The following is a 25,126-nucleotide window of genomic DNA, read 5'->3' on the forward strand; positions in this document are numbered from 1 at the left end:
AATATCTATGTACTAGTTCATCTTTTCCTTAATCTATAGGTACTGTGTGTATTACTTACTGTACCACTGGGTGGCGTAATCTTCTAGAGCTCTCTTTCACGTCATATATATATGGGATCCTCAAATAAAAGAGGAGATATATTAGCAGAGGTCCTGTGTATTCAGCCAAAAATACCTGAAAATAAGAAGGTGATTTAGATTAAGGAAATTTTTATAGATGTTACTAAGGTTTACTTGTGACTATAAGCATGTCCACAGACCTAGCCTACTGGAAGAACTGGTGAAATGGACAAGTGAGCATCTATTCTCCAAAAAGAATTACATTAGGTGCAAATAACAAGTCTTACTTGGAAGAACTATTCGAGAGTTAAGGAGAATGAAAATTATAAATAGTTAATTTAAAATAAATATGAAAATTGAACCTAATACAATGATTTTTTCATAAATAGTTCAAAGGAATTTTTATTTAACTAACCAAACTTTCCAAATAACCAAATATTTTTTTATGTCTCCCTAGCCCCATATACATTCCATCTTCTATATGAACTGTCCTTGTCACTAAATGGAATGGGCTATAGTGCCTATCTGTTTTTGTTTTTCTTTCGTATTTTTTCATGGCCACGTCATCTTAAACTCAATTGATTTGACCCTGATTCAAATTGAAATAACATAGTTCTCTCTTTTGGAAATTTTAGACTTTAATTCTAATGAGTCTGAGTGGGTAATTAAAAGGATTACCTTCTGAATTCTAGAGCTGAGGGACAACCACATATGTGGAGAGAGATATCCAATCTATAGAGAGACAATCTAAGATTTGGAAAAATAATTGGAAACAAGACCTTGTGATTGCAGAAAGATTAATTGGCTGATTGGTTTTCTGAATCTGGTGACTGTCCATTATTTGACTTTGTTTTGATACTAAAACCAGGTTAAAAGTCACACTGGAATTGTCAGACAGAAAGGGATAATAATTTTCCTCTAAGTGTTCAAAGAGAAGAGAAAGGATACAGACATGACAATGATAAATTCAACTGCCATTACTACTTTGCTTTGTTTTTGCCAATTTTCATCATTATCTAAGGAAGAAAACTTAAAGCTGCACATGTTTTACTCCAAGATGCAGGTGGGGACATTGATTAGAAATTGTGTTCTTATCTCTGGTGAGAATTTGGTATAGCTACATGCGTTAGAATATATGATATGCATGTTTTTATGTGTATATGCACATATAATAAATACATATACATATAAATATGTATACATACACTTATATATACATGCATATAATACACATATAAATAACTATTTATATATGTAGTTTTCTTCAGTTATAATTTTTCTTTTTAACAATTATTATCATCTCATGAGCCAAGAAAGACTTTTATGTGAAAGTAAAAACAATGCAACATCTGATAAATTCAATATAAAAGCAAGCTTTCTACTGAGAGACTATATTAATTTATGGCATACAACATGCCTGATTACTCAGATATAAAGAAAAAATATTTACCATTTTTGAATGTCTGATAATAGAGTCTAGTTAATACTCTAGAATAATGAGGAGAGTGATTGTCTTATTACAACAAAAAGTTTAAATTATTTATTTTAATGCCATCTGATCTAGTGAGGTCAAATTTGAGTAAATTCTCTACTAATATATCAGAAATGAAAACTGTTGTGAATAATAGTTAACCTGGACCAAATGTCACTCTTTATTAAATTAATAAAAAATCTACCACAAATATGAAGTTTCTTTGGATCAGAGGAAATTAAACTACAATCTTATCTCCATCATCTCCTAAAAATAAATTAGGAGAACCTGTTAGCTTATGGTAATATGTTCTAGGTGGCCCAATATTTTATCACAAATATCGTTCATGCTGAAACGTGGGAGTTAAAGCAATACCAACATATGAAAGATAGATCCTGAACTGACAGCAGCGGAGAATGATAAGAAATAACCTTTGTACAATGCATCTTTCAAAAAAAAAGTCTTTTTGTGTGCAAATAGAAGAAAGGAGGAGAAATGTTTTATTAAACTTAGAAAGTAATCAGAAAATAGTTTCAGAATAAATAAAAACTAGAGCCAGATCGATAAATACTAATAAGACAGCCTTCTGAAACAGGAATTGCTCTTCTTCTAAAAGGGAAAGAGTAAAGACAAAACTAAAACCAAAATAAACAAACAAATATGCACAGGTATACAGCCTAAGCAAATCAGATGAATTTACAAAGCCTAGGAACTCCACTGTAATCCAAAAGTTTAGTATTCTATATTCAAAATAGGTAGATATACTTTCTTTTTACTTTGAAGTTATATACTACTTTTAAATTCCAATATCAAACTATTTTCTTGCTTCTCTTTTATAAAAAGTTCTCTGTATTAAACTAATGTGTTGCTTTAAATGTAAAATGCACTACTTCTACTAGGCAAGCTAGGTAGTTGGGATTTTTTGGAACTTCTGTGGAGTATTCAACTTAGTATATATCTAAATTGAAAAGGGAAGAAGGCAATAAGCTGTTTTAGAAAATATAAGTGAAACACGTGGCTGCAATTGTTGTGAACTGATTAGGACCCTTGTGCTTAGAATGTGCGTAATACATTTCACCCTCTCTCAAAAAGAAAAAACAAAACTTTTTAGTCCTGTCGTTATTACTGTGGTGGCTTTACTTGTTTTTTAAAATTGCAATTGACAGTTGAAAACAAAACAAATTGCACATTTCACAGTTGTTGAAAATTACTGACAAAAATAAAGCAGTGCCAACTTTAATCTTCTAAAGATAGGAGAGCTACTATTTAAAATTTCGAGAGTCTTTCCCAGTAGTAATATCACTTTGTACTCAATGAGTGCTACTGAAGCTAATATGATACTAGAAGAAGCTGTTTTTTGTTTTTTGAATTTAACCATTATATGAATAACATATAATGGAGAATTCTATTCCAGGTTATTCAAACAAACAATCCTAATGAGATCAGCAAGAAAAATTGATTAAAATGTTTTTCAGGCTTCAAAGAGCTACTGAGTCATTGAAGAATTAGAAGGTCAAGATTTTTTTAAAAGGGGCTCCAGAGTAGTGATCGAATCTGGGATATGAAGCCTGATAAGAAGACCAAATCTTTTGAGGGTTCCTGAGAATAGAATGACAAAATTGTTGCTTGGTGTCTTTCAAGGATGAAGACTTTAGAAAACTTCCAGGATTTGGGTTAGTGACAGAGTTACACCCTATGAGTGTAGATGAGGCAGAAATAGATCTGTCCACACAGGTACTGAGGCTCAGCCTGAACTCATTTCTATCATTGATTGGATTAAACTGACCTGGACCCATTAGTGCTGCTAGTCCTCTGCAGAGTAATAAATTATCTTTGAAAGAAGATAACATCATCTTAGGCCTCAAGTTATCATAAAAATTTTTTCATGTTAAGTTTTTCTGCATTAAGTTATAAATATGCATGTATACAAGGAGTGACGATATTGTGACCAAAACCAAAAGAAACAGTAGACATTGACTACAGATAAACTGAAGATTCACATAACAGAATTATCAGATATATGCTTTTAAAAAACTATCTTTTAATGTTCAAAGAAATAAAAGACAAGGTTGAGAATTTCAGCAGATATTTGAAAACTCTAAAAAGAAAAATATGGAAATGCAATATGAATCCCAGAAGGAGACTAGAAAGAGAATAATGGAGAATCAAAGGATGAAGAGAGTATGCTAATTTTTCAAACTAAATATATATATCAAATCATAGACTCAGATAACACTATAAACTCAAAGCAGGATAAATAGAAACATAATCATAACTGTGAGCACCCAAGTCAAACTGCTGATAATCAAACAAAAGAAAAATTTAAAATAAGCCACAGAGAAAAGACATTAATTTCAAAGCAGTATAGATGACTTTTCAACAGAAACAGTGGGAGCCAGAAATCAAAATAATGAAATTTTGTGAAGTGAACACAAAAATAACTGCCAAGATGATATTATGTTTTTCAGCAAAAATATTCTTCAAGAATAAAAATTAAATAAATACACTTTAACATGAATAAGAATTGAGAGAATTCATTAATGATACAACTAGAATAGAGCACTAAAGGTGTTCTTCAGGAAGAAGAATAATGATACCAGATTAGCTCAGCATTAGAAAGAAGAACTAAATTGCAGTAGAAAGGATAAATCTAAATAAATATTGGCTGTATAAAATTATAGTAGTGGATTTTGGCTTTAAAATTTATAGACAATTAAAATGTACCACAACAATAGCAGATAAGTCAGAAGGAACTCAAATATCTTAATGTCATTTAACCATCTATGAAGTATCTTCACACTGGTAGACTTAAACAATTTATATCAGTGTTTAATATTTTAAAGACGTACATTGTAATCTCTTGAGTGACCACTAGAGTTAGTAAAAAAGAAGATATAACTACCAAAATAACAGAGAGGCTAATAGAAAAGAAAGTATGCCGATTAATCCAAAGGGAGCAAGAAAAAAACACAGACAATGAATTATAGAACACATGAAGCAAAATGAAACAAAATATTCCTTGCTGATAAAAAATAGATAATTCTCTATGATAAAAATAGACTATGATTAAAACGTAAAATGTAAACTATTGAACCATTAAAAGAAATCATAGGAAAAATACTCCTAGACTTAGAACTTGGCAGAGAGTTCTTACATATGACATATGACAGCGAAGGCGAGATCCTTAAAAGAAAACATTGAGAAATTAGGCTACATTAAAACTGAAAACTTTTTGCACAGCAAAAAAAAAAAAAAATCCTGTTAAGAAGATGAAAACACAAGTTAAAAACAGAGAGAAAATATTTGCAAACTACATATCAGAGAAAGTACTTATCTGGAATATAAAAGGTACTCTTAAAACTCAACCTTGTGTACTAGGTAAAAACTTATGTTCACATAAAAGCACAGATAGATAACAGCTTTATTTGTAATAGCAAAATTCTGAAAACCACCCAAATGTCTGACAATGGGTGAATGGGTAAACAAACTCTATTACATCCATACAAAGGAATACTACTAACCAATAAAAAGGGAACTGAGTATTGATGCATGCAACAACCAGGATGGATCCCAAAGCTACTATGCTTAGAGAAAAGTATATAACAATCTCAAAAAACTATTTGATTCTGTTTATATACCATTTGCCACATTTCAAAAATATAGAGATGAACAGATTGGTGGTGGTCCCAGAATAGGTGAGAGAGTATGTGGATATAGAGGGGTAACAGGAGGCAGTTCCTTTGTGGGAATGGACCGTTTCTGTATCTAATTTTGGTAGTAGATACATGAATCTACGCAAGAGATAAACTGCACAGAACTACAGGCACATACAGATGAATGTAAAAATGGTGAAAATGGAATATGATCTTCAGTCTAATTAATAGGATTTATATAATGAGGATTATTATGTTACTATATTAACCCTTTCTCCTAAGTCTTACAATAAGTTCAATGAGACAAGAATTTTCTCAATATTCTGTGACAATATAGTCTTACTTCATGAAAAATATTATTAAAACCTTAATTATGACCTTGCTAAATTAAAGAGATTATTATTTTTCTTTAAAACCTATGATAAAACTTTTATTATAAGAGCACATTTTAATATTTTATAAATGTACAAGAATGTTATGTGTGGTAAAATATTACTTTTATTGTATAATTTAGTTGATATAAAGTGAGTGTGATTGGAATATAATCTGTATATTTTAGCATTTAATAGAAGTGACTCATTCGGAGCAAAAGGGCGTTTGAACCATAGAGTTGATTTAAAAATATCCAGCCTATTTCCAGAGCTCTCTTTGTCACCTAAGTGACTTTCCTCTCAAACAAGCTACAATTTTCTAGTACAATTGTCATAGAATTCCACCTTAGCACTTTTTCTCCTCAGTGCTTATCCAAATGATGCAGCTGGAATTTCTAATGAACTCACAGTTAATGCCGCTCACCCTGACACAACTTCTGTAGACAGACTTCCCTTTTCACCATAAATGTGGACAAAGACTGAATATTTTAACCTTTGAAGATCAAAATCTGCTTGTCTAAAAATCTCTTTTAGCAAAGGTCTGTAGATATCACATTTAAGTATTAAACCCTTTACTTACACAATGCCCACATTAACAGGTTTTTTTATAAACATTATAATACACTTCACAAGGATTCAGAATATTCTAACCTCAGATTTTAGTGCAACAAATTAGTACTCAAAAGCTCAGCCAACTTTGGAAACTAAAGCAACTATTTAACCAAAAACACTAAAATATAAATAATTATCTAAATATGGGAAGATAATATATGTTAAAGAAGAGATTGCTAGAAAAATAAAGGATGTGACAATATTTTAATTAATGAATATAAGCTTCAATTTCTCTTTTTGAGAATTAAATAATAACGTATAAATTATCCTCTGTTTGTAATAATTTTGAAAATTCATTAAGTATAAAGGGAAAACTCAAAGCACTATGGATGATAATGATTGTTAATGCTGGCAAAAAGGAAAGCCATTTTGAACAGAAAATGTTAAAAGAGTAATCATATCACAAATATGCAATAGAATGTAATCAGAAAAAAAACCTTTGAAAAACTAAACAAGATAAATAAAATAAGTTTAATTGGAAAATAGAATAATTGCACTATTTGTATATCGGTATCAAAATTATTTACCAAATTAACTCTTTCACTGCCTGTCACTAAATATCACACAGTATTTCCTCTTGCTACTGAAGCTATCCCATCTATCTGTTTCTTTACTCATGAATAGTTCAGTACTTGTGAAATAGTGTCAAGCATTATCTCTGTGTTTTAGTCCCTCATGTCTTTTAATGTAGTCTTCATTCTTCTAATGCCATTGGATTCAGTTGCCAACACTTTGAAAGCTCCTCATCCAAGGCAAGCCAAAAGAACGCCCCTTTCCCCAAACTCAAAGAAGTCTCACTACTTCATTCTCAGTTTCCAAAATGTCCTCCCTCAGCCTTGGAACAGTTTTTATTGAATATTCTATTTCCCCTCTTTCCAATGTCAAAAGGGTCTTCATTATCCCCAGGATTTTAGAAGGAAAAGCTGAAGAAATATTGTATTACTGACAAGGCATAAGAGAAGCAGAAATGGGGCCATCAGTCATAGGACAGGTTGATATTTAAAAAGGAATTTATCTTCCTTCTTTCAACTGTGTATTTACATTGCTCCAATTCTTGAATGGAATTTTGGCCACTAATCATAGCAAGAATGGAAAACTTAAAATATCATTCAGTACAATATTTTGTTTCACTATGAATTTATTTGATAGAAATTGTCCTTCTGTCAACAAATTATTCTCATCAAAAAATGTAACATGTATATTGCATTTCAAATTGTTACTTACTGTAGTCCAGCTGACCTGTTGACCTAGATCTGTAAAATAGAGTGTGACAATGGAGGAGGCCGCAACACTTTGAATGGTTATGTAGTCCTTCAAAAAAGGCCCACCTTAAATAATAAAGAAATATTATTTTAATACAATTTCAAAGCATAATCAGAAATAATTTTTTAATGTGAAACCAGTGAAAGCTAAGGATGTATTTTACATAGAAATTTCAATGTACAATAAATCTTTAAGGTAAAATAAAATATGAATAAACATATTTTATAAAATATATCTATCTAAAATTTTCAAATGCACAATGGTTTCCCAATGCTATCTAAAAGTACAAATTACCGCTAGCTACCATCCTATTATGTTCTGAAAAAATGTAATATTACATAATATCATAATCAAATATGCTACAAGGTATTTTTAAAGTATAATTTTGAGTGTCATAGACATAGATCTCAACTGTTCTCTAAATGATTTTATTATAGGGTAAATTGGCTGGAGTAGATGAATTTCAATGGTCACTGCAGAGCACCAAGGGAATGGCATGACCTACCTTGTTAAAAGATCACTATGGATGCTGTGTGGAAAAGGGAAAGCAAGGAGATTACTTAGGAGAAACTCAAAATTTGTCAAGCAAGGTCTGATGTTTGGATTAAGGCAGCACTGGTGGAAATGTTAAAAATGCATCGATTCTGGATATATTTTGGACATAGAGCAGGTTCAACTTGAAAGGAGAGGATTCAGTGAGATAAAGGTATTATAATCTCCTTAACTGACATAAAGAAGACTGAGGAAAGAGCAGGAGTTGGGGGTAAAAATTAAGATTTCGCTTAGAGTGTGTTGAGTATGCGTGTGATATCTATTAGCCATTCAGGTAGGAGCTGTCAAGTAAGCAGTTTGGTAGATGTGTCTGTAAGTATTTGAAAGTCATTAATGTTTAAAGCCATGGGGCTTGATGAGATTCTTATACGTATTGAGATTGAAAAGAGGAGAATGGAAACTGAGACTGAGCTTTCTAGCACTTCAAGCTTTCCAAGTAATAAGAGAAACAACAAATACTGAGAAGGAGTTTCTCAGGAAATAGGAGGAAAATAAACAGAATTGATGTCTTAGAAGACACATACAGGAAATGTTCCATTCTTAAAAATAAACACTAGATAAGTCTGGCATGAGTGCACTGGAAGATACGTACAAAGATGTCCTTTTTAGCATTATTAGTAACAGCAAAAAAAATTTGTAAAAATCTTAAATGTTCATAAATGAGATAATGAATAAAGAAATTTTGTCTCATTCAAACAAAAGTATACCATACAGACAGAAAAATGAGTGGACTAGAGCTACATGTACCAACACGGATGAATCTCACAAGCATAATGCTATTACTGTTGCTGTCGTTGTTCTTGTTTTATTTATATTACACTTTATGCTAATCTATTTGTGATTTATATTATCCCCAATCATGAAAGTTGTCATTCCATTCTCTATTTTTGAAAGAAATAGTAAAGTGTTAATTTATGATGATTATTAGATGATTTTCAGAATCCAAGACATCATTTTATAATTATAGATAAATTAAATTTAAATTAATTTAAAGTAATATAAAAATATATAATTGTTATCTATTAATACTGAAGATAGTAATTTGATAAATCCAATATGAATATCATAGGCTACTACTTCCTTGATTAAGTTATATGGCTTCAAAAGAGAGAATATCCAAGTGGGCCTAATAACGAGTTCTTTAAATTTGCATGAAGAGGTCAGAAAGACGAATTCAGAGATTCAATGTACTAGAAAGATTCACTGTATCACTGCTGGCTTGAAGATGGAGAGGGCCCCATGGCAAGTAGTAATGCAGGTGGCCCCTAGGAACTGAGAAAGGCCTTTAGGAACTGAGAGCCAGTGAGGAAACAGGGACTTCTGTCATACAATCACAGCAAGGTGAATTGTGCTAACAACAAGAATGAAGATGGAAGTGCGATCTTTTCAAGAATCTTCAGACGACAAATTGAGCTCAGACGACAAATTGAGCTCAGCCAACATCTTGATTCCAGCCTTGTGATGCTCTGAGCAGAGAATCCAGCCATACTGTGTCGTCAAGCTTATAAACAAGCATTGTTTTAAGCTGCTAAGTTTGTGGTAATGTGTTACACAGCAAATGCAAATGTAACATGGAAGCTAATGCAACGTGGACCGAGGTAAAGACTTTGACATCTGGATGGTCAGTAATGTCATCGTGACAACATGTATAACAACGAGAAATGTTAATAAGGACAAAAATTTCTGATAGCTTTGTACCACTTAAATGTGTGCTGAAAATGTTCCAACGTACAGCTATTGACACATTTGGGGAGGAAATTCGTTTCTACTCCTCTATCACCCTTGCTAACTTCAAGGAAGAGAGCATTGGCATCGTGTTTTTAAAATGTGGTCCCATCAATATGACACTGGATAAAACAATCTGACAGAACCCAGACATATCACTAATCTTACCACTCTTAGACTCAGTTCAGAGACCCCGTCATTGGTCTTCCGTGCCTCTGTCCTTTTTCAAAGGGAGAGAAATATGTAGGGCCAAGAGAACATGCCTAACAGGAGCCCATGCCATCTCTTTCTATATCTTGCTCCAGCCATTTAAGGCCCCTGAATTTCCTGCCCAAACTAACTTAAGCAAAACATCTTACTTGGGTATTTCCTTCCAACAATGAGCCAGACACTGGGATGCATACCTCTAAACCTAGGGGTTTGTCAAGACTGTTGTATAAAAGGTGTGGATGGTTGGAACAGTGATGGGAAGAGAAGGTCCAACTCTACCTATTCTTTGCCTTTCTATTATAGAAATCCAATGATTTTAAGAATTAGAACTTCAACCCTGTACTTCCAGAACATTATGAAATATATTAATCACGGTAGAATGTAAGAACAGATTTTAGTTACCAGTTTGTATGACGGATTTATTGCAATAATGGCTGAAATTCTTCACCATTCTCATATCACACCATTTACAATATGACTTTTAATTCCTCCCATTAAGAATTGGTGTATATTTCCCCACCCCTTGAATATGGGCTAGCCTAGTGACTTGCTTTGGCCAACAGAATGTGGGGACAAGGGATCATATGCCAGTTCCAGACCTGGGCCACAAGAATTCTTGAGTCCTTATGCTTATTTGCTCTACCCCTGATTCCACCATAAGAATAAGCCCAGAATATTCTGCTGAAGCATGGGAGACCACATGGAGCAGAGAGGAGCGGCTGCAGTTATGGCCATCCAACAATCCACCACTGGAGTGCAGCTGCATGAGTGAGCCCAGCCAAGGAAGGCCAAGCCCAGCCCAGCTCAGCAGAACCACTGAGCTAAATGAATGTTTTTTACCCATAAAAATCAATGTTTGCTATTTTATTTATGTTTTAATGATGTCTTTTTGTGCGAGGAAACTGTAAAAGACTTTAAATTCACATGATGTCATTACTCATAGTACAATCATTCTAGCAAATATATTCTGGCAGCAAATATATGTAAATATTCAGGCTTTGCTTTTCTTTTGGTCTTTAGTTTTTTTTCCTTACTATTAAACCATGAATTAGATTCTTTATTGGCTCCACTTTACAGAAGAAGACTCTATAGATAGATAAGTAAAAGGATCAGGTCTAAAATTCCAAGCTACTCCAAATAACCCTTTCTTTGCACCATACCCTGCTTACCTCACTAAATTAATTGACTTTTTTTCAAATACATCATTACACGCCTATCCAAGGACACCAACAGGGCTACACTTTATTCAGACCACGCCTTGGTACACTCAACCAGGTAAATAAATGTGAGAGGAAAGTAAAAAGTTACATTCACCAGAAAGGTTGAACTAACAGAAATTCCCTAGTCATTTACCATGTGCTTCAAATTGCAATTACATTTGGCATTGATGTCTGTGGCATTCTCAGAGTCTTCTTTATATGAGTCAAGTGCAAAAAACAACACCACTATTTCATTTTATGTTATTTCAGCATCCATGTGTTGAAAAGGCATTTATGTACCTGGTACATACTAAGCCCTGTGGAGGCTAAAATAAACAAGATAATGATTCTTCTCTTTTAAACTTTAGCCAGATGGGAATTTTTTCTTGAACATCTGAGCTTGAAAGAATTTGAGACCATCAAGAAAGTGTGACTTCTATGAATGCCATGGATTCCTATGGTTTCAACACAGAAGTCTCAGAGAAAGACGGAGTGTTTAAGATAGAAATTTGAGAACAAACACAACATCTTAGACAGATCCAAGGAAATCATCATTTGTCCTTAAGTGAATGTGATATCTGAGAAATGACAGCCTGAATATTAGCCAAAGCACCAGAAAAAAATGCAGTTCACCATTGTATGAAAAATGTAGAGATTGAAATTCCTTAAAAGATTCCTCTCATAGATTTACTGTTATGGACTTTGACTAAGTATTCCTCCAAAATTTACATTCTACCCACAGCTTTTGCTTAACAAGTCCAAATTTAAGGTTAAGTTGATGTAATGTCAATAACAATGATTCTTAGCAGGACCCATTTTTAAGTGTATCTATTTATAAATTTTCTGAATGGAGAATAATTTGAAATTTTGAGAAACTCGAGGCTTAATAGTGGATATAATCTTCTCCCTAAAATTCATTCATTTCTGCTCCTCCTTACCTCACTCATTTTGCTCTACAACTGCAAAAAAAAAGGAAGAAAGAGCTAAGTTGTATCCCTGAGAATAAATTAGGAGTCAGCAGAATGAGGAAATACAGCAGTAAAAGCTTTAGAGACAGAAAAATGTTAGTTCAGATCCTGCCTCCAATACTTACTGACAGTGAATGTGTGAAAATTATCTCTTTAAGGCTAAAATTCCTCATCCATAAAAGTGGAGCACTAGCTTGCTGGGATGATCAAATGAGATGATATATTTAGAGCCACTTATTACAGTGCCTGCCATTTTAGTAAGAGATAAATGAATATTAGCGATTGACGACAGAAAAGGGATTTCAAATTAAATAAATAGACCAGTGAATATTGGTTCTTACCACGTTCTAGCTGCAGGCCAACTCGGGAAGGGTACCACTTTGGACCTATTCAATGAAAAATAATAACATTTAATTGTCAGCACAAGTGTAAACACACTTTAAAGTCTAGTAGTTTCCATTGGAAGACAGATTAGATCCTAAGAAGCGAATGAAATGGTTATTCAATGTCAGAAAAGGAGATAGCGGTTACCCTCAGCAGGGTGCCCAGGAGCAATGGTATATAGTTCTGAAAGAAAGCATAACAGGAGCTTTAGGAGTTGAGATTTTCTGCTTTTTGATCTGGGGACTGGTTACGTAGATGGGTTTGATTTGTGGATACGTGCCATGGTATGTGACCTATGACTTGTGCACGTTATGTAAGTTATTCTTCAATAAAAAGTTTAAACATCTTCATTTAAAACTGGAGAACTTTGATCTCATCTAAAATTTATAATATTGGCATGTGAAAGTGGGTTATTCTGTATCAGGAGTAAGGCACTCTATCAGAGTAATATGTATTATTGACTTTTAATATTATGGGTGTATTGATCATAGCAGAAACATCATTAATATCTTCTACTTATACTACCATTAGCAATAAAAAGTTACTAAAGAATTCTATCTGGATAGGCAAATCAAAACATCTTTATTATATATTGCCAAAACAAAAAATTTGGTTCACAATTTCCTGAATATAATTCTTTTCTTAATACAATTCATTGTATGTTATTATTTTAAAGTCTCTATTGAAAATTTAATTCTTAACTTTGAGGTCCAATTTTAAGCATATTAACTTAATAAATAATAAATTAAAAGAAGAGCATTGTCAAAGGAATATTCCACAATTTTGTTTTCAAATATTTTGTTTTCAAAACCTTGCTTTTTAAAGTGTCACTGAGTGATGATAGTGTGACATAACTAGACTACTGCAATCATTTATCTCTAAATTTACTTCAAAAAGACAACTTATACACGCAAGTTTTCATGGAGAAATAACTCATAAGTCAAAAAGTGTAATCACAAGTTAAAAGCTATTTAAGACTATATCTAAACAAAATTTAGTAATAGCATGGCAAACAAGGAAGGCACAAGTATTTAATTCTGACATTTGATACTTTTAACTAGAAAATATGCAGGTAAAGACTATTTTTCTTTTGTTTTGGTATTTACTAATACAATTATGATTATTTATATAGCCATTTGTTGGTCTGGAATATATGCTAACATTATTTGTTGAAAAATATTCAGAAATAGCTGTCCTTATTACCCAAAGTGAAAATCTGCTGCCAAAGAAGACATGATGCAAATGAATGCAACAGAGACTTCTACAGTTTTAATTGAGTTTCCAGTTATGGGTATTGGAGAAAATACAAACCTTACGAGAATCCATCTGTATTTGACAAATAGTCATTGAGCACCTATAATGAGTGTGCATAAGCTGTCAAATTCTGTCAATTTTAATAATATTCATGTAAGACATCACTTCCAATAGCACTTTATGATGCCTCTGACAGTAGAAATGTCAATACAAAACTAACTCTATCATTCTAAGCAAATAGATCTGTCTATGAACTAGAGGAGTGAATACTGGCTGAATTCACAATGATGAATCAGAGAAGTTAGAAGCTCTGAACACCTTCAGGGAAATCCATGTCCTTCCAACTCTCCCATTGTGGATAAACTATTAATCTACTTATGAAATAAACTTGGCATCTATAGGTTGTGACCCTTGCACACTGTCCTAGTGAAAGAGAGTTATTAACTGCCTATATAAGCCTTTACATGAGTTTCAGTCATCTTTTCAAAGAATAAAACACACGTTTGCTGAAATGCTCTGTGCTTGTAGGGGTGAGGTAGATTAGGCTAGAAGAGTGACAGAAAAAAGACAGTTTATAAAGGGTAAAGGACATATGTTGCATAAGGATTTTTAACATGTATGAACAGTCTAGAAGATTATTTATAATGCAGAGTACACTGAACTTGGACAACTGGCTCACAGCTGAATTATGACTATGTAATAAATCTAAGGCATCTGCCAGTATCTTAAATTATCTAAGATGTTGAAATTTGTATAGCTCCTATCATATTCTAACCATGCCTTGGAATTCTTTGCTTGATAATTGGAAGAGTTCGTATCATTATGTAATAACATTCTAAATAAGTAATGTCTGCATGTAATTCAAATATATTTATTTTAATAAGGTAGTGTTTTCCAAACTGTTGGTTGTAACCCATCAGTAAGTTGAAAAATGGAATTACTGTGTTATTCTCAAAATTGTAGAGAGGAATAGAAGAGAATAGAAATAAATTGAATTGAATAGAGGAGAAATGGATTGTCATGGTACTGGATACAATATATAGGAATAAATTATAGATAGACAAGTTAAGTATTGTTTTTTGAATATTAGTTTCAATAGTTTAAATTGTATAAATACGTTTGTGTTTTTATAAGACTAATATGCATTTCTTATTCTGAATCATAGTCAAAAAAGCGTGAAATCCCTGGGTCTAAAAATATATATATATTTAATTTCCTAAAACTATGCATTATAGAGCTGTCACATAAAAATTGGTTTTAGCAGGGCCAGCCCAGTGGCGCAAGCGGTTAAGTGCACGCCTTCCACTGCAGCGGCCCAGGGTTCACTGGTTCGGATCCCGGACATGCACTGATGCACTGCTTGTCTAGCCATGCTGTGGCGGCGTCCCATATAAAGTGGAGGAAGATGGGCACGGATGTTGGCTCAGGGCCAGTCTTCCTCGGGCGGTGGGGGAGGAGAGGAGGATTGGCATCAGATGTTAGCTCAGGGCTGGTCTTCCTCACCAAAAAAAAAAAAAAAATTGGCATTAACTATTGAATTAAATACTATTAAGATAAAACAGATGGAAGGGTTTAAATATTTTACTTCTTCAAAAAGATTTTTTTTTCTAATTTTGAATGATTAAGGAGGAGGGCAATAATATAAATTATATTGTTTATAAATCATCTAAAATATGTTATAAACCATATTCACTCAAGTACATATACCAAATGCCGGCCCTTGCTTTCTTTTAACCTAAGAACATGTTAATTGCCATCATTTTTATTATGATTAGAATTTCTCCCATAAGATATTGGTCAACAGTATAAATTTTACCTAAAATGCACCACTTGTGTTTCCAGAGATTCAATTTTAGTAATGCTAAAAGTCAGCAATAGACAAGTGAAATGTTTTATTCTTGACCTAGTGGTGGCATACATTCTATCTCTGCGTATATGAAAATATAGAGCCAATTGGTAGTCAGGACATACAGACTAAAGCATATATAGATTAAGTTATTTAGAATGGTTTAGTTTGTAAGACATTAAAAATTATTATTGATAGTTCTTGATTGCAAATGATATTAAATACTTAACTGAAACCTATGTGCCATGTTATTACTAAAAGAAGAGAACTTTAGAAGAAAAAATACTGGAGAAATTTTTTCAGAAATAATTAGTATCCTTTATGATCTAGAACTTTGACTTCCTCATTTAAAATTCTAGGTAAAACTTGTCCCCTAACCCCTGCCTTTTCTTGATGTCACCAATCCTACCAGGAAGGAGAAGTTCTGAGAGCAGTTAAGGATTAAATTAAAGAAACTTAATTAATGTCATGGAATCTTCATAATGGACCATGGAGATTTCAGTGAGAAAGAAAATGGTGATGAAGTTTTGTTGTTTACATCCTGGTTCTCTGTGGCTGGTGTGGTAAGATGGGATGAAGAGTAAATAGAAACAGAATAGAGTTCCAAGAAGTATGCTATGCAGAGCTGGCTCTGTTCAAGAGTTTAGTGGAAAAAAAGGTAAAACAGTGTTCTACAAGTTTCTACATGGCTCAGTTCAGTTCCTCAAGATTCCAGAACTTCATGTAGGAGAACATAAATATATTTGTTCACTGAGAACTGTCACTAGAAACAAGTGTGGCACTCAAGGCTAATCTGGGAGATAACAGTTCCAGAGATGAAGAAGCAAAGAAGGCCCACGTTTTCTAAATAATTGATATATACAAGATATTAGGAAATAGATTCTAAATGATCAGAAAGATAAATATGGTACTTGTCAACAAAACCTTTAGGTAGTAAAGCCCCAAAAAATAAATTTAAATAAATTTAAGGTATATCAATTATTATTTCCAATAACCAATTTGAAAAGAAAAAGTGAACAATTTGTATATATATTATATATATATAATACATGTTTATATATAGTATACATAGTCACTTTTTCTTTTCAAATATATGTGTGTGTGTGTATATATATATATATATATATGAGGATATACATGTATATATAAGATTGTAGCTTCATTTTAATGTTAAAAGGTAAAAACTGGAAAAAGAACATATATAGATGAATGCATAATCAGATATTATACAAAAGAATCATTTATATCTTAGAATTGCATTAAGAATAATAAAGTCTAACATAAACTGAATGTGTACAAAAAGTTAATATAATGCAAAATCTCTTAATTGCATTCACTGTATGAAAATGAATAAAAGAAGGCTATCACCAATAGTTGATGAAGAAGTTTTGATAGTAAATTGTGAAGCAAAGACAGTGCATCTCAACTTCAGTAGGCTTTTTTCTTACCAAACGAAATGTCACTAATAATATAAATGTTAAAATAAACATAGTTAGGAGGCCATTAAAATCCTAGAGGAGAGAAATATTTTTTAAAAGTCTCAAACTCATAAAATGAACTTGATTTAATCTAAAATAACTTCCTGAAATGATCCAAAACAATTGCAAATGTAACTAAAAAACAATTGTGAGCCTAATAGTTGCTAGGTGCATTTCAAATGGCATCTCAACTCAGGATAATCTTGTCAGGCAAGCAAATAAACCAAATGTAATGTGAGCAAACTAAAGGAACTACAAGCACTAGGTAAAATAAAGACATTAATTTTCCAGAAAAGAGATGGTAATAGTCTCCTTGTGCTTAAATTTCATGAAACCAGATCTGAGTTTTGCATGTACTTCTAGACTCAATACTTTGAAGGAAAGATAACAGATGGGAGGCCATCCATAGGAAACATCAAGCATGGTGATTTGTCTTGAAATGTTACTTTTCATGAGATGAGTCTGAAACATTGTATATATTTTATCTAAAGAAGATGAGATTTAGAGGAAGAATAAAGTAATTTTTAAAGGCTGGAAAAATTAACTGGAATAATGGTAAGATTATTCAAAAGAACAGCCCTAGGGTTAATTGGAAGACTTTTGTGCAAGGTGAGAATTTCATTATAATTAAAAGTAGTTAACAACTGGTTTTCTCTCACAGACATGTGTAAAGTGAATATTTAAAGGAAAGTGTAGCACAGATTCCTGTATTTCGTGGGAAGGTGGACCGAAAAACTCTTAAGATACCTATCACTTTTCAAAAAAGTATTTCATTCCATGTTATTTTAAAAAGAATACCTGAAACTTTTCATCAGATTTTGTCCATCATCCTAATATATATTTTTAATGCTAGTTAGATTAAATTAAGAAAAATGATTGGCATAATAAGCATAAACTACTATGCATAATATGCATAATGCTTATTAGGCATAATAAGCAGAAAGATAATTTTTCATCATAGAATATTCATACTTTAAAAGTCTTTGAAACATATCTACTATTAATCATATATTTTAACAATGAGAAAGATAAGTATGCATATGATGAAATTATTTGCCTAAATGATTTAATGGCTAAGCCTGGGCTAGCACCCAAAACTCTCGATGTTCAATTTATTGAACTTTCTAATATACCATGTTTTCTGATTGGTTTCAATCAGTAAATGGCATGGCAAGGAGGAGTAAAAGAAAAACAATAATAAGTGAATCAAAAGGACAAACAATACATGTGGCCACTCTTATTTCTCAGTTCCTTGATTGTTCTAAGACTTAACCGTGGTTTTTAAATTGTTGTTTCATCTCATCTTTATCTGTTAAGCACATTGTCTTTGAAAGTTAGACATTTCAGTACCAAATCTAAAAGACCAAAAAAAAAGAGAAAGAATGTAGATTCTAAATGATTTTAATGATTTATATCACTGTCCATATCACCTAATCTGTGAAGCAGCTCTACATGCCAACTTATTGCAAGTTTACCAAACAAATGATCATTTATCTGTCTTCTTGTTTATGTAGGAGTAGACATACACTATCACGTTATACACTATATTTACTACCTACTAAGTGCCCACTGATGTATTTTAGCATCTGTATGGCGTGATTACCATCCTTCAGTGTTCTACAAATTAAAGAGAAAACAACTGATGATGCAGAATGATGCAAATGAACGTACAGTGTCATTTTTAGGAGACGTAATTCAGAGCAGTCAAAGATGACAAAGGACTGGAAAAGTATTAGAGTATTTTGTAGAAAAGAGAGATCATGGGAAGAGCCTTTATTAACAGGTAATATGTGACTAATTAGAAGAAAATAGGAAAGGTCAGATGAAAAATATATGTGGGAAATTTAAAAGATACATTGAATCTTTTACCTTCCAATATGTGTGTTTGTGTGTGCATATTGCAAATACATACATTGAAGTAAATGTAACTTTCTAGAAGATATGTTATTTTCCTAAAAATAACAAATCAAAATAGCAAGTAACACTGCTGCTGGATGCCATTTAGTGATAATAAGCTCTGTGACTTTCCATAGCCAACAATTTTATTTGGTTGGAAATTATATTCCCATGATCATGATTCAATACATTCACATTAATAGCAAATAAACCCCCAAATATGGCTATGGTGTAAAAAGTCAAATTAATTCACTCATCATTAGTACTTAAAAAAATAATTTGAAATGCAGCATATAGTACAATAAATGTTCAAAGCCTAAGAATAAGTCCAGAGAACATCATATATATGAAGAGTCTCATAAAATTTATTACCTAAATTTATTACAAGACGATTGAAGTGGGGCTGGCCCAGTGGCGTAGTAGTTAAGTTCATGCGTTCTGCTTTGGTGGCCCAGGGTTCGCGGGTTCGGATCCCTGCTGCGGACCTACGCACCACTTATCAAGCCATGCTGTGGCAGGCGTCCTACATATAAAGTAGAGGAAGATGGGCATGGATGGTAGCCCAGGGCCAATCTTCCTCAGCAAAAGGAAGAGGATTGGCAACAGATGTTAGCTCAGGGCTAATCTTCCAAGAAAAAAACAAGATTATTGGAGATATAAAATAAAGAATCAAAAACATGAGAAAACAACACAGCACTATAAACATTCAGAGGATTATTTGACAAAATGGCAATTAAAATTTATAGAAATAAAACAATTTATTTATTTTTATTTTATTATTTTGTGAGGAAGATTAGCCCTGAGTTAACATCTGTTGCCAATCCTTCTCTTTTTTTTGCTGAGAAAGATTGGCCCTGGGCTAACATTCGTGCCCATCTTCCTCTACTTTATATGAGACACCACCACAGCATGGCTTGATAAGCAGTGCATCGGTCTCCTCCCAGGATCCCAACCGGCAAACCCTGGGCCACTGAAGAGGAATGCATGAGCTTAACCACGATGCCACCAGGACAGCACCAAAACAATTTATTTTTTTGGTAATAAAAATGTAATAGAGTGATGCTATAGCCAATTAGACCAGTTAGAAGAGAGAATTATGCAACTGGAAGATGGACCAGAGGAAATTACTCAGAAACTAGAAACAAGAGGATAAAGAAAATATAAAAAACAGATTAAAAGAAATAGGGGCTAAAATTGAATGATATAACATATATTAGGCATCCAAAAGTACAAGCAAATAATTCCATTAACTGCATGGTAAACTATGTATTCCACCCCATACCTCCTATTGAAGACAACGAAAAAAGTGCGGCCAAATAATTTATCAAAATCGCCATAGAGTGATTAAGAAAATGAAGAATTATGAAGCCAAGATCTGGGGGGAAGGGAAGCCCAGAAAGCAGAGTCCAGCAACTAGAGCCACACTCCCCTAGGGATACCTGCTGATATTGGAAGAGACAGCTGAGCAAGGCTTTCCACAGACTCACAAGCCTAAGGGAACACAAAGAGCACACTTTATGCCCAATCAAGGAGAAGCACTGGGAAAAGCCTAATATTTCAATTTGTATCACAAAAGAAGGACAAACCAGTAATAGACCAGTTCTTATAAGGAGTGAAGCCAAATTTTGAATTATCTCAACACCCACTTGTATTACAGTGATCTGTCATCTCCAAAGTCCAGCCCTACTGCTCAAGGAAGCAAAAGTAAATCTTCTCTGAAGAGAAAAAACTTCATCCAGAGTCTTTAATTGCATCTACATTTTCATATTTTCAAGTTTTCATGAATGGCAATTAGACTGTTAGCAGATTTCTAAATAACAACAATAAATGGTATTGGCCAAATAGCTTCTAAATGGAGTATCTTTTAAAGAAAATGTAATATAAGGACGTTATTAGACTGACAACTCTTACACTCAACAGAAACTTTGTATTAGTAGATGAACATCCCAAGGATCAACTTGGAGAAAAAGAAATTGATTCCAGGACTAACAGATGAAATAAACAATATTGAGCAAAGAAACTAGCATATATGTGGATAATTTTATATAAAATAGCAGACTATGTATATAATTTGATTATAATAATAATGATAAAGATAACAACAATTTATGTGCATATGTGATAATAATTTATATACATATACAAAAAAGATAAAATACTGGAAAATAGTAATATACAAAATGGAATGTATTCTTTGGATTTAAAGCATTCTGAATAACTTGTATAATTTAGGAAAAATATAGAAATATTGATTAATCTCAGATTTTGATTAAAGGATTTTTTTTAAAAATTCTTAAACAGTTTTATTAGTAAAACTTCATACTTCTATGGAGTCATATTTTTCCTTATTAACTTCCACCTATTTTCCTTGTTCTGGCATCTAAAGATGTGCACAACTTTCTCGTTTCTTGTCAGGCAAAAGCCCTGCTCCACTGGGAAGTTCTCATGTGTACAAAACAATATTAGGGGGCAGGAAATGTCAACCAGGGAATGGAATGCTACATAGGAAACGTGATGGCATGACAGAATATCCTGTGTTCATGGCATTATCACATTGGTTATATTGCTTTATTACTTAGTACTGTTATAACCTTTCCAAACGGTAGAAGACTACAAGTCTGAACAAAAAAACTAGGCACATGAATTTTGTTTCCTTTTCATAAGAAATAAACATCAAGTATTATTATCCAAAACTCTTCCTTGATGGACTAAAATACTGGCTACTGACTTACTACTAAATGATTCATTCAGTACAGTACCTCACTAGAACTAAATGAGCCGTTTTATTCCCTGTAAACCATTTCTTTGCAGACTTATAAATGCCGCCTACATAATGAAGTGATCAAGCTAAAATGGAATCAAGGGAGCCAGTAAGAAATGATATGTGTGATAGTGCTTCTGTATCTGAAAAATAAGAGAACCGTTTCCTATCTCATCCTCAACAACAACAAAAAGTTTTAACACTGAAACCAGCAACAACCAATGTGTATCATTTTGCTGACCTTGAAAAGAAAATGCATCTGTTAGAAAGTTTGCTGTTACAAAGTGCTCAAGTAAGAAAGACAGAGTGCTATAACACTGTATCATCTGCAATCGCAAAGCAAGGCTTCTGTAGGAAAACAGACATGGTTCTAAAAATGGAAAATTTAAAAGCTGCCGAAACAAATATTCAGAATTATAAAATAAAAAAGTATGAAAGCAAGAGGCATGAAGCAACAAGCCAATTCCACAGTGAAATGCAAGGCACAATGTAAGAATAATGTGGAACAGGATGAAGAGCGCATAGAGTACAACCAAACTACTTTATCCTCACTGGCTTACATTTATAACCAGTGTTAATCAGTTTGTTCACCTAATTACCCACCATACTTCCAAGGAACTACCAGGATTCATCATCATGCCTACATTCCCACTTACATTAGATACCATTAGCTATTCGAGTCTCCCAGAGCATCCAGGAACACAATGTCACTTCTCCCAATTTTGCTTTGCACAACCACTAAGCAGACCTGATCATTCACCTCTCCATGCCCTCTTAGAGTACTTTAGGGAACTCATGGTCTGTCATCAGAAAAACTTCTAGATAATCAACTTCCACTCAAAAAAATCCCTCCATCTTCTTGCTTTAACATGAAACTTCTCTGCATATTGTTTCAACTGGTATTTATTCTTCACACCAAGCCCATCAAATTGGGGGCATGAAAATATATTAGGAATCCTCCTTGCTAATAAATGCTCTTCCAAAATATTTTTTATCCACTCTCATTGTGGAATGCATATCCTCAGAGTTTACTATCTAATGTTATTTCGTCTTGTTGCCGTCTATGTTGGACTGGTCTTTCCACCTAAACCACTGATGATTTAGGTGGAATCACAGCTCAAACATTCTCTCCACTATTACTCACTTATCATTGTTGGTGATTTTAATATCACTTTAATTTTCTGTCCTTTGGTTCCATGATCTACTCAAATCCAAATATCTTTATCTACTCTCTCACTCTTTTCCAGAGTCTTATGTTCATCAATAAATGTGCCACTACCAAAGTACAAATTTCAAGCATCCTATTTTCTCATCACCGCCACGTTTCCTTCCTACTTACTTAAGCTAGTATTTCTTGTTCCAAATAATCTTTGACTCTTTAAGGATTTTCCAACAATTATCTTACTGTTTTCACTATGATAAGTTCCTTATTTCTCCCACATTTTCTTTCTTGTCTAGGCTCAATTCTAGGATTCATAGCAGTAATCACACGCCAAACAATGATCTTAACTGCTTTGTACAACTTTCCCTCTGTCTCACTACTTGGCAAACATTAAACGTTGTTATACTCAAATATTTCATTCTCCGTGTCTGAACCTGAGTTTCTGAATGACTCCCATACAGGGAGAATTACCCGGATACTCTCAGATGGAGCAGATCCCCATATTACTTCCCAGGTATTTTTTCCCCATTACCTTGTTTTTGATCTTCCTATCTGAAATTATTTAATTACCTATTAAGATGGTACAACTTACTTTTCTCTTTACTGTTGTGCAACCTCCATGAGAACAGGTAGCCATGATCGTATTTATTACCACCATATAGGCAGTGATTAGAATGACACAGAGGAATGTGTGTTTTTATGAGATTTGAATAAATATACAGCTTCTTATTGAATAAGAATTGATAGAAGTTATATATACACTATGCTTTTAATCAAAGGTGAGATTAGTTAGTTATAATAAATTCTTTCCCTTTACAAAGAATCTGTTTTATTGCTAGCTAGCTGCAAAGTCTGTGGACATTGACTGTCTAGGCCTAAATCCTGGGACTATAATCTACTAGTTGTCTTATTTATTTTGGGCAAATTACCTGTTTGAATCTTATTTTATTTTCATCTGATAAGCAAAAAAATGTTTTTTAAAAAAGAGGATGTATAACAAAGACATCTAACCATTAGGGATGTTGTGAGACTTAAAGGAGATAATGCGTGCAAATTACTAAAAGCTATTAAGAACACATTAAAAATGTATTAACTTTAGTTTTAAAACAAAACAATACAAAACATTTTATTCATTTGTATAGCTACAAGAATTTCTGCTAAAACATGATTTTGCCTTCTTGAAACACCTCTTCTGCAAAATAACACTTTGAAAATAAAAGGGATAGTGAAAAAACAAAGTTAGGGGCAGATTATCTAAAATTTGTACAACCCTGTATTGTGATCACAAAGAAAAACAGTAATAATCATAATAAAATACTAGTACGGTTAAAAAGGTGCTTTTAATAAATAAATACCACAGAAAACATAGGGCTTTCTCTTCTTTACAAAAAGTAAAAGAAAGGTTGATGGGATTGTGTGTAAGAAAGAATTGTGACTGCTGATATTAACAAAGATGAGGGGGAAATAGACAATAAACATGTCCAAGGCAGATCACATGGGCAAATTGAGCCAGGTAAGAAATAGATATCATGGTATAGTGTCTATTCATCTATGCCTTCATGTGTTCATGTTACGTATTTTGCATTCAGCTGCCGTTCCTTGACAGTGCAAAATGATACCATGCTCAGAAAAAAAATATGTATGAACAGTTGCAAATTCCACATTATGCTAACATTGTTCCCCTATTTATCAATCATATAAGAACTAATTAGTGTTATAGAAACAAATAGAGCAAATAAATAGTCAAGTAGGAATAATCTCACAATCAAAATACAGTTGCTGTTCAACAGGAACAAAACCAAGGAAACAGTCCACACCCCACACTTCAAATTATCTATTAAATAGATTTTTATTTGCTGCCACCAAGATACACACACACACACACACACATTTGAGGGCCTCATATGCCATAAGGAGCTTGAACTTGATGCTGGAGGTAGTAGCGAGAGGATAAAATACTAGGGCAGGTCGATATACGAGAAAATGTTCCAACAGGAGACTGTTATGGGTATCTAGATGAAAAATTACAAAGACTTGAACTGTGATTGTGAGAATTAAGGTAATGTGCAGATTTCAGATATACCAATGGCACAGAGTTAGTAAACCAAGTGGATAATTGGATATGAAGGAGACAGTGGTGTTTATAATGACCTGCAGATTTCAAAATTGAGTAACAACTGAATTATCATTCACTGAATTAGGAAAAATAAGAAGAACAAGTTTGAGAAAGCATAATGATATGTTTAATTTTGAACATGTTG

At 33.0% G+C, this 25,126-nt stretch overlaps 1 protein-coding gene across 1 annotated transcript in view; it reads right to left on the minus strand.

Moving 5' to 3' along the window:
• The window catches only part of TECRL (trans-2,3-enoyl-CoA reductase like), a 111,293-nt gene that overhangs the window by 35,872 nt on the left and 50,295 nt on the right, over positions 1 to 25,126 (minus strand). Inside the window, exons 3-5 of the mRNA XM_004419101.3 lie at positions 12,426 to 12,470; positions 7,392 to 7,495; positions 60 to 175 (exon numbers count right to left, since the gene is read on the minus strand). Coding sequence (XP_004419158.1) covers positions 60 to 175; positions 7,392 to 7,495; positions 12,426 to 12,470 — 265 coding nt within the window. The remainder of the gene's footprint in view (positions 1 to 59; positions 176 to 7,391; positions 7,496 to 12,425; positions 12,471 to 25,126) is intronic.

This window comes from Ceratotherium simum, chromosome 8 (genome assembly GCF_057802395.1).
Source record: "Ceratotherium simum simum isolate JZ-2026a chromosome 8, ASM5780239v1, whole genome shotgun sequence".
In the NCBI taxonomy this organism is placed as follows: Eukaryota; Metazoa; Chordata; class Mammalia; order Perissodactyla; family Rhinocerotidae; genus Ceratotherium; species Ceratotherium simum.